The sequence below is a fragment of the Tachyglossus aculeatus genome, chromosome 4 (genome assembly GCF_015852505.1).
Source record: "Tachyglossus aculeatus isolate mTacAcu1 chromosome 4, mTacAcu1.pri, whole genome shotgun sequence".
In the NCBI taxonomy this organism is placed as follows: Eukaryota; Metazoa; Chordata; class Mammalia; order Monotremata; family Tachyglossidae; genus Tachyglossus; species Tachyglossus aculeatus.
The window spans coordinates 133,852,087-133,863,092 of NC_052069.1; the positions used below are offsets into that span (position 1 = coordinate 133,852,087).

The following is an 11,006-nucleotide window of genomic DNA, read 5'->3' on the forward strand; positions in this document are numbered from 1 at the left end:
GTGTTTATTGAGCGCCCGCTATGTGCGGTGCGCTGTACTAAACGCTCAGGAGAGGACGACACAACGGAATTAGGAGACGGGTTCCCGGCCCACAATGAGCTTAGAGTCCGATAACACCAGTATTGGTGAGCTTGGCTTACCATGTGCCACGCACCGTACCACGCGCTGGGAAACGCTTGGGTAATAATAATAATGGCATTTGTTAAGCGCTTACTATGTGCAAAGCACTGTTCTAAGCGCCGGGGAAGTTACAAGGTGATGAGGTTGTCCCACCGGGGGGGGGGGGGGGGTTCGCAGTCTTCATCCCCATTTTCCAGATGAGGGAACCGAGGCCCAGAGAAGTGAGGTGACTTGCCCAAAGTCACGCAGCCGGCAATCGGCAGAGCCGGGATTTGAACCCAGGACCTCCGACTCCAAAGCCCGGGCCTCTTTCCATTGAGCCACGCTGCTTCTCTGAACCCCCGCTTCATGAACCCCTCTCTTCCCCGGCCCCCTCTCCCTTCCGCGGCATTTTCAATCAATCAATCAATCAATCAATCATATTTATTGAGCGCTTACTGTGTGCAGAGCACTGTACTAAGCGCTTGGGAAGTACAAGTCGGCAACACATAGAGACAGTCCCTACCCAACAGCGGGCTCACAGTCTAGAAGGGGGAGACAGAGAACAAAACCAAACATACTAACAAAATAAGATAAATAGAATAGACATGTACAAGATAAATAAATAAATAGAGTAATAAATATGTACAAACATATATTTACACCTCAAGTCTGTCGTCGGGTAGGGATTGTCTCTATCTGTTGCCTAATTGGACTTTCCAGGCGCTTAGTCCAGTGCTCTGCGCACAGTCGGCGCTCAATAAATACGACCACACGAATGAAACGAATAAATCCGCGACCTTTGGACACACGCGATTCGCCCCACCCTCTACCGAGAAGCAGCGTGGCTCAGTGGAAAAGAGCCCGGGCTTTGGAGTCGGAGGTCACGGGTTCAAATCCCGCCTCCGCCGAATGCCAGCTGCGTGACTTCGGGCAGGTCACTTCACTTCTCTGGGCCTCACTTCCCTCATCTGGAAAATGGGGATGAAAACTGTGAGCCCCCACCATGGGACAACCTGATCACTTTGTAACGTCCCCAGCGCTTAGAACAGTGCTTTGCACATAGTAAGCGCTTAATAAATGCCATCATTATTATTACTTAGGCACACATCTTTAAATTATATTCTATAAACTATTTATTGATATCTCCCCCTCTACACTGCACTTTTTTTTTTTTTGGTTTGGTTTTGATTTCTTTATAGTATTTGTTAAGCACTTACTACGTGCCAGGCACTGGGGTAGACAAAAATCGCTACCCCGCAGGGGGCTCAGGGTCTTCATCCCCATTTTACAGATGGACGCCACTGAGGCCCAGAGACGCGAAGTGACTCGCCCGAGATCACACGGCGGACGAGCGGCGGAGCCGGGATTAGAACCCAGGTCCTTCTGACTCCCGGCCTCTAACCGCTAGACCACGCTGCTTTTCTATTTATTATCTGAGATTCTTTTCAATCAATCAATCAATCAATCATATTTATTGAGCGCTTACTCCGCGCAGAGCACTGGACTAAGTGCTTGGGAGAGGACGATACAACAGAATTAGCGGACACGTTTGGCACTCACGACGGTAGGTCCCACCCCAAGCGCTCAGGACAGTGCTCTGCACACAGTAAGCGCTCAATAATAATAATAATTATGGCATTTATTAAGCGCTTACTATGTGCAAAGCACTGTTCTAAGCGCTGGGGAGGTTACAAGGTGATCAGGTTGTCCCACGGGGGGCTCACAGTCTTCATCCCCATTTTACAGATGAGGGAACTGGGGCCCAGAGAAGTCAAGTGACTTGCCCAGGGTCACACTCCCCATCCCCACCGCCTTACCTCCTTCCCCTCCGCACAGCCCCTGTATATATGTATATATGTTTGTATGGATTTATTACTCTATTTATTCTATTTATTTTATTTATACGTTTTGTTTTGTTGTCTGTCTCCCCCGTCTAGACCGTGAGCCCGCTGTCGGGTAGGGACCGTCTCTAGATGTTGCCAACTTGGACTTCCCAAGCGCTTAGTACAGTGCTCTACACACAGTAAGCGCTCAATAAATACGATTGAATGAATGAATGAATATATGTTTGTATGAATTTATTACTCTATTTTATTTGTGCATATTTATTCTATTTATTTTATTTTGTTAATATGTTTAGTTTTGTTCTCTGTCTCCCCCTTCTAGGCTGTGAGCCCGCTGTCGGGTAGGGACCGTCTCTAGATGTTGCCAACTTGGACTTCCCAAGCGCTTAGTACAGTGCTCTACACACAGTAAGCGCTCAATAAATACGATTGAATGAATGAATGAATATATGTTTGTATGGATTTATTACTCTATTTTATTTGTACATATTTATTCTATTTTTATTTTATTTTGTTAATACGTTTAGTTTTGTTCTCTGTCTCCCCCTTCTAGGCTGTGAGCCCGCTGTTGGGTAGGGACCGTCTCTATATGTTGCCAACTTGGACTTCCCAAGCGCTTAGTACAGTGCTCTGCACATAGTAAGCGCTCAATAAATACAATTGAACAAATGAACGAATAAATAAATACAGTTGATTGTGTTCCCCACGAGCCCAGGAGCATCCCACAGCAGACACGCAACTTCCCGCTCCTCCCAGAAAACACTCGCGTTCAACCACCAAACACCCATCATCATCAATCGTATTTATTGAGCGCTTACTATGTGCAGAGCACTGTACTAAGCGCTTGGGAAGTACAAATTGGCAACATACCAGGTTTTTGTTGGGTTGTTTTGGGGTTTTTTCCGGTATTTAAGCACTTACTACGTGTCAAACCCAAGTAGGCCCACGGTGGGACGCATTCCCCATCCCGCACGGGGCTCACAGTCTAAAGAGGAGGGAGAGCGGCGACTGAATCCCCATTTGACAGATGAGGGAACTGAGGCCCGGAGAAGCGACGTGACTTGCCCTCGGTTCCACAGCAGACGGAGGCGAAATTAGAACCCAGGTCTTCCGACTCCCAGCCGAGCTGCACACGAGTTCCTTTTCCCACACAAATGCCGTCCCCTTCCCGCTTGGATAGGCGGCTTGGAAGGGTCAGAGGTCATCAGTTCGAATCCCGGCTCTGCCACCTGTCTGCTGTGTGACCTTGGGCAAGTCACTTCACTTCTCTGGGCCTCAAGTTCCCTCATCTGTAAAACGGGGATTAAGACCGTGAGCCCCGCGTGGGACAACTTGATCACCTTGTATCCCCCCCAGCGCTTAGAACTGTGCTCTGCACATAGTAAGCGCTTAAATGCCATAATAATAATAATTATTATTAATTAATCATTATGGCATTAAGCGCTTACTACGCGCAGGCACTGAGCTCCTTGAGGACTGGGAACGCGTCAACCGGCTCTGATCCGTTGGCCTCTCCCAAGCGCTTAGTCCAGTGCCCTGCCCGTAAGGACTTGATAAACACCATTTATTGATGAGCTACAGAATGCCCCTCTGTGAGCGGAGGACGCGCCTATCAATTCTGTTCCTGAAAATAATTCATTCAATCGTATTTATTGAGCGCTTACTGTGTGCAGAGCACTGTACTAAGCACTTGGGAACATATAGAGACGGTCCCATTAAGCGCTTACTACGTGCCAAGCACTGTACTAAGCGGTAGGGTGGGTACAAAGTTACCAGGTTGTCCCACGTGGGGCTCGCGGCCTTAATCGTGTGACTTTGGGCAAGTCACTTTGCTTCTCTGGGCCTCAGTGACCTCATCTGGAAAATGGGGATTAAAACTGGCAGCTCCCCGTGGGACAACCTGATAATAATAATAATGATGGTATTTGTTAAGCGCTTACTATGTGCAGAGCACTGTCCTAAGCGCTGGAGCCCTGTTCTAAGCGCTCACAGTCTAAAAGGGGGAGACGGAGAACAAAACCAAACACACTAACAAAATAAAATAAATAGAATAGATATGTACAAGTAAAATAAATCAACAGAGTATTAAATCCTTAATAATAATAATAATGTTGGCATTTGTTAAGCGCTTACTATGTGCAAAGCACTGTTCTAAGCGCTCACAGTCTAAAAGGGGGAGACGGAGAACAAAACCAAACACACTAACAAAATAAAATAAATAGAATAGATATGTACAAGTAAAATAAATCAATAGAGTAATAAATCCGTAATAATAATAATAATGTTGGCATTTGTTAAGCGCTTACTATGTGCAAAGCACTGTCCTAAGCGCTGGAGCCCTGTTCTAAGCGCTCACAGTCTAAAAGGGGCAGACGGAGAACAAAACCAAACACACTAACAAAATAAAATAAATAGAATAGATATGTACAAGTAAAATAAATCAATAGAGTAATAAATCCGTAATAATAATAATAATGTTGGCATTTGTTAAGCGCTTACTATGTGCAAAGCACTGTCCTAAGCGCTGGAGCCCTGTTCTAAGCGCTCACAGTCTAAAAGGGGGAGACGGAGAACAAAACCAAACACACTAACAAAATAAAATAAATAGAATAGATATGTACAAGTAAAATAAATCAACAGAGTAATAAATCCGTAATAATAATAATAATGTTGGCATTTGTTAAGCGCTTAATATGTGCAAAGCACTGTTCTAAGCGCTCACAGTCTAAAAGGGGGAGACGGAGAACAAAACCAAACACACTAACAAAATAAAATAAATAGAATAGATATGTGCAAGTAAAATAAATCAATAGAGTAATAAATCCGTAATAATAATAATAATGTTGGCATTTGTTAAGCACTTACTATGTGCAAAGCACTGTCCTAAGCGCTGGAGCCCTGTTCTAAGCGCTCACAGTCTAAAAGGGGGAGACGGAGAACAAAACCAAACACACTAACAAAATAAAATAAATAGAATAGATATGTACAAGTAAAATAAATCAACAGAGTAATAAATCCGTAATAATAATAATAATGTTGGCATTTGTTAAGCGCTTACTATGTGCAAAGCACTGTCCTAAGCGCTGGAGCCCTGTTCTAAGCGCTCACAGTCTAAAAGGGGGAGACGGAGAACAAAACCAAACACACTAACAAAATAAAACAAATAGAATAGATATGTACAAGTAAAATAAAGCAATAGAGTAATAAATCCGTAATAATAGTAATAATGTTGGCATTTGTTAAGCGCTTAATATGCGCAAAGCCCTGTTCTAAGCGCTCACAGTCTAAAAAGGGGAGATGGAGAACAAAACCAAACACACTGACAAAATAAAATAAATAGAATAGATATGTACAAGTAAAATAAATCAACAGAGTAATAAATCCGTAATAATAATAATAATGTTGGCATTTGTTAAGCGCTTACTATGTGCAAAGCACTGTCCTAAGCGCTGGAGCCCTGTTCTAAGCGCTCACAGTCTAAAAGGGGGAGACGGAGAACAAAACCAAACACACTAACAAAATAAAACAAATAGAATAGATATGTACAAGTAAAATAAAGCAATAGAGTAATAAATCCGTAATAATAGTAATAATGTTGGCATTTGTTAAGCGCTTAATATGCGCAAAGCCCTGTTCTAAGCGCTCACAGTCTAAAAAGGGGAGATGGAGAACAAAACCAAACACACTGACAAAATAAAATAAATAGAATAGATATGTACAAGTAAAATAAATCAACAGAGTAATAAATCCGTAATAATAATAATAATGTTGGCATTTGTTAAGCGCTTACTATGTGCAAAGCACTGTCCTAAGCGCTGGAGCCCTGTTCTAAGCGCTCACAGTCTAAAAGGGGGAGACGGAGAACAAAACCAAACACACTAACAAAATAAAACAAATAGAATAGATATGTACAAGTAAAATAAAGCAATAGAGTAATAAATCCGTAATAATAGTAATAATGTTGGCATTTGTTAAGCGCTTAATATGCGCAAAGCCCTGTTCTAAGCGCTCACAGTCTAAAAAGGGGAGATGGAGAACAAAACCAAACACACTGACAAAATAAAATAAATAGAATAGATATGTACAAGTAAAATAAATCAACAGAGTAATAAATCCGTAATAATAATAATAATGTTGGCATTTGTTAAGCGCTTACTATGTGCAAAGCACTGTCCTAAGCGCTGGAGCCCTGTTCTAAGCGCTCACAGTCTAAAAGGGGGAGACGGAGAACAAAACCAAACACACTAACAAAATAAAACAAATAGAATAGATATGTACAAGTAAAATAAAGCAATAGAGTAATAAATCCGTAATAATAGTAATAATGTTGGCATTTGTTAAGCGCTTAATATGCGCAAAGCCCTGTTCTAAGCGCTCACAGTCTAAAAAGGGGAGATGGAGAACAAAACCAAACACACTGACAAAATAAAATAAATAGAATAGATATGTACAAGTAAAATAAATCAATAGAGTAATAAATCCGTAATAATAATAATAATGTGGGCATTTGTTAAGCGCTTACTATGTGCAAAGCACTGTCCTAAGCGCTGGAGCCCTGTTCTAGGCGCTCACAGTCTAAAAGGGGGAGATGGAGAACAAAACCAAACATACTAACAAAATAAAACAAACAGAATAGATATGTACAAGTAAAATAAATCAGAGTAATAAATCCGTAATAATAATAATAATGTTGGCATTTGTTAAGCGCTTACTATGTGCAAACCACTGTTCTAAGCGCTCACAGTCTAAAAGGGGGAGACGGAGAACAAAACCAAACATACTAACAAAATAGAATAGATATGTACAAATAAAATAAATAGAGTAATAAATATGTACAAACATATCTACAGGTGCTGTGGGAAAGGGAAGGAGGAAGGGCGGGGGGGGATTCATTCATTCAATCGTATTTATTGAGCGCTTACTGTGTGCAGAGCACTGTACTAAGCGCTTGGGAAGTATCATCATCACAATCAATCGTATTTATTGAGCGCTTACTATGTGCAGAGCACTGTACTAAGCGCTTGGGAAGTCCAAATTGGCAACATATAGAGACGGTCCCAACCCAACAGTGGGCTCACAGTCTAAAAGTATGAAGAGGAGGAGGAGGGGGAGAGGAAGGAGGGGGCTCTACCTCATCTGTAAAATGGGGATTAAGACTGTGAGCCCCACGTGGGACAACCTGATCACCTTCTATCCCCCCCCCCCCAGCGCTTCGCACATAGTAAGCACCCAGTGAGCGCTCAGTAGATACCGCGGCCCCCTCCCTGGGTGGGAAAAGTGGGCAGGGGGTGGGATGGGTTTGGGGCAGCCTGGGCCCAGTGGTCCGCACATAGTGAGCGCTCAGTCAATCATCATCAATCGTATTTATTGAGCGCTTCCTGTGTGCAGAGCACTGTACTAAGCGCTGGGGAAGTCCAAATTGGCAACATACAGAGACAGTCCCTGCCCAACAGTGGGCTCCCAGTCTCAAAGACGGCTCCATCGTGGAGCAGGGGAGAGCCGGGTTTGGGGGGCTTTACTAGGCGCTCTGCACACAGGGAGCGCTCAATAAGTACGCCTGATTGATGATTGATTGATTACCTCGAGGCTGAGGGCGATCTGCCGGATGTAGAGCATGTTGAGGTCTTCCAGGATGTGGAGTCGGTCCTGCATCTCCTCGGGCCTCCTCTTCTGGGGGGGTCCCCAGCCCCCAGGGCCGGCCTGAGCGGGGGATGCCCAAGAGGGGTTGCCCTGGAGACCCCCGCCAGGGCCCAGGTTGGTCCCCATGGCCGGACAGGGGTGGGGGGGGGGGGGATGGGGGGCCCTCCCTCAGTGGTCCCCAAAACTGGAGGTCCCCAGGCCCAGGCCTGCTTCTCTGGCCCGAGCTTGGGGAGGAGAAAGGGCTTTTCAGAGCAGCCCCCTCCGCCCCCCCCTGCGGCCCCTCCCCCGGGCCCTGCCCAGGGAGGCGGAGTGACCAGGCCTGCAGGCCAAAGCTGGGGGGGCTGCGAAGCCCCCCGACCCTGAGGCAGGGGCTGGGCCGAGCCCCCACCCCCAGGCCCAAACTCCTGCCCAACAGCCGGGGACGGGGCCTGGGGACTCTGCCCCCCAAAAGGGGTGCGGGCCCCAGGAGCCCGGGGGCGGGAGGAAGGAAGGAATGAACTTTCTTTCTTTCCTTCTTTCTTTCTTTCTTTCTTTTTCTTTCTTTCTTTCTTTCTCTCTCTCTCTCTCTTTCTCTCTCTCTTTCTTTCTTTCTTTCTTTCTTTTTATTCACATATTTATTTATTTATTTATTTATTTATTTCTTCATTTATTTATTCATTCACTCATTCATTCATTTATTTATTTATTCCTTCATTCACTTATTCATTTATTTATTTATTCATTTATCTATTCATTCATTTATTTATTCATTTATTCATTTATTCATTCATTTCTTTCTTTCTTTATTTCTTCATTTATTTATTTATTCATTCATTCACTCATTCATTTATTCATTCATTCATTCATTTATCTATTTCTTCGTTTATTTTTTATTCATTTATTCATTCATCTATTTATTTATTTATTTGTTTCTTCATTCATTCATTCATTCATTCATTCATTTCTTCATTTATTTATTCATTCACTCATTCATTTATTCATTCATTCATTTATTTATTTATCTATTTCTTCATTTATTTTTTATTCATTCGCTTATTTATTTATTTATTTATTTATTTATTTCTTCATTATTTATTCATTCATTCATTTATTTACTCATTCATCCATTTACTTATTTATTTATTTATTTGTTTATTTGTTTATTTATTCATTTACTTATTCATTTATTCATTCATTCATTCATTCATTTCTTCATTTATTTATTTGTTCATTTATTTATTCATTTATTCATTCATTCATTTCTTCATTTATTTATTTATTCATTCATTCATTTCTTCATTTATTTATTCATTCACTCATTCATTTATTCATTCATTCATTTATTTATTTATCTATTTCTTCATTTATTTTTTATTCATTCACTTATTTATTTATTTATTTCTTCATTTATTTATTTCTTCATTTATTTATTCATTCATTCATTTATTTACTCATTCATTTATTTATTTCTTCATTTATTTATTCATTTACTTATTTATTTATTTATTTATTTATTTCTTCATTTATTTATTTATTCATTCATTCATTTATTTATCTATTTCTTCATTTATTTTTTTATTCATTTATTCATTCATTCATTCATTCATTTATTTTGCTTGTACCTATCTATTCTATTTATTTTATTTTGTCAGTATGTTTGGTTTCGTCCTGCACCTCCCCCTTTTAGACTGGGAGCCCACTGTTGGATAGGGACCGTCTCTAGATGTTGCCAATTTGGACTTCCCAAGCGCTTAGTCCAGTGCTCTGCACACAGTAAGTGCTCAATAAATACGATTGATGATGATGATGATGATGACTGTCTCTATATGTTGCCAATTTGTACTTCCCAAGCGTTTAGTCCAGTGCTCTGCACACAGTAAGCGCTCAATAAATACGATTGATGATGATGATGATGATGATGACTGTGTAAGGGCTTTAGAGAACATAGTAAGCACTTAACCAATGCCATTAGCGTTATTATTATTACAACCTGACCTCCTTCCCTTCCCCACAGCGCCTGTATATATGTATATATGTTTGTACGTATTTATTACTCTATTTATTTATTCATTGTATTTACTTATTTTACTTGTACATGTCACTTCTGCTGATTTTATTTTATTTATTTTGTTAATATGTTTTGTTGTCTGTCTCCCCCTTCTAGACTGTGAGCCCACTGTTGGGTAGGGACCGTCTCTATGTGTTGCCAACTTGGACTTCCCAAGCGCTTAGTACAGTGCTCTGCACACAGTAAGCGCTCAATAAATATGATTGATTGATTGATTGATTGATTGACCGTCTCCATAGGTTGCCGACTTGGACTTCCCAAGCGCTTAGTCCGGTGCTCTGCACACAGGAACTGCTCAATAAATACGATTGATTGATTGAATAAATACGATTGAATGAATGAATGTTGCCAGCTTGTACTTCCCAAGCGCTTAGTACAGTGCTCTGCATACAGTAAGCGCTCAATAAATGCGATTGAATGAATGAATGAATGAATTTGCTATTTATATTTATTTTATTTTGTTCACGTGTTTTGTTTTGTTGTCTGTCTCCCCCCTTCTAGACTGTGAGCCCACTGTTGGGTAGGGACTGTCTCTATACGTTGCCGACTTGTACTTCCCAAGCGCTTAGTACAGTGCTCTGCACACAGTAAGCGCTCAATAAATACGACTGATTGATTGATTGATTGAAGGAAGGAAGGAAGGAATGAATGGGCTTTTTGTCCCCCCGGGGGGTGGGGCCCTGCCAGCTGGGAGCCCGGCCCACCCCAATCAATCGTATTTATTTATTTGTTATTTATTTATTTATTTATTCATTTATTTATTTATTCATTGCCAACTTGTACTTCCCAAGCGCTTAGTACAGTGCTCTGCACACAGTAAGCGCTCAATAAATACGATTGATTGATTGACTGCTTTGCACATAGTAAGCATGTAATAAATGCCATTATTATTATTGTTGTTGTTACTACAACTCGGCAACATACAGAGACGGTCCCTACCCAACAACAGGCTCACCGTCTAAAAGGAGGAGACAGACGACAAAATAACAATAATGATAGTATTTGTTAAGTGCTTACTATGTGCAAAGCACTGTTCTAAGCGCTGGGGAGGTTACACGGTGACCAGGTTGTCCCACGCGGGGCTCACAGTCTTCATTCCCATTTTACAGATGAGGGAACTGAGGCACAGAGAAGTGAAGTGACTTGTCCAAAGTCACACAGTTGGCAGAGCCAGGATTTGAACCCATGACCTCTGACTTCAAAGCTCGGGCTCTTTCCACTGAGCCACGCTGCTTCTATAAGACTGTGAGCCCCACGTGGGACAAGCTGATCACCTTGTATCCTCCCCAGCGCTTAGAACGGTGCTTTGCACATAGTAAGAGCTTAATAAATGCCATCATTGTTCTTATTATCATTCTCTGGGCCTCAGTTCC

At 41.9% G+C, this 11,006-nt stretch overlaps 1 protein-coding gene across 2 annotated transcripts in view; it reads right to left on the reverse strand.

Annotated features, from left to right (window-relative positions):
* Positions 1-7,746, reverse strand: part of RTKN (rhotekin) — a 23,173-nt gene extending 15,427 nt beyond the window's left edge. For both annotated transcript variants that reach the window (XM_038744507.1, XM_038744506.1), the window contains exon 1: positions 7,527-7,746. In XM_038744507.1, the coding sequence (XP_038600435.1) occupies positions 7,527-7,712 (186 nt within the window). In that variant the 5' untranslated portion in view covers positions 7,713-7,746. The remainder of the gene's footprint in view (positions 1-7,526) is intronic.
* Between the last annotated feature and the right edge of the window lie 3,260 nt (positions 7,747-11,006).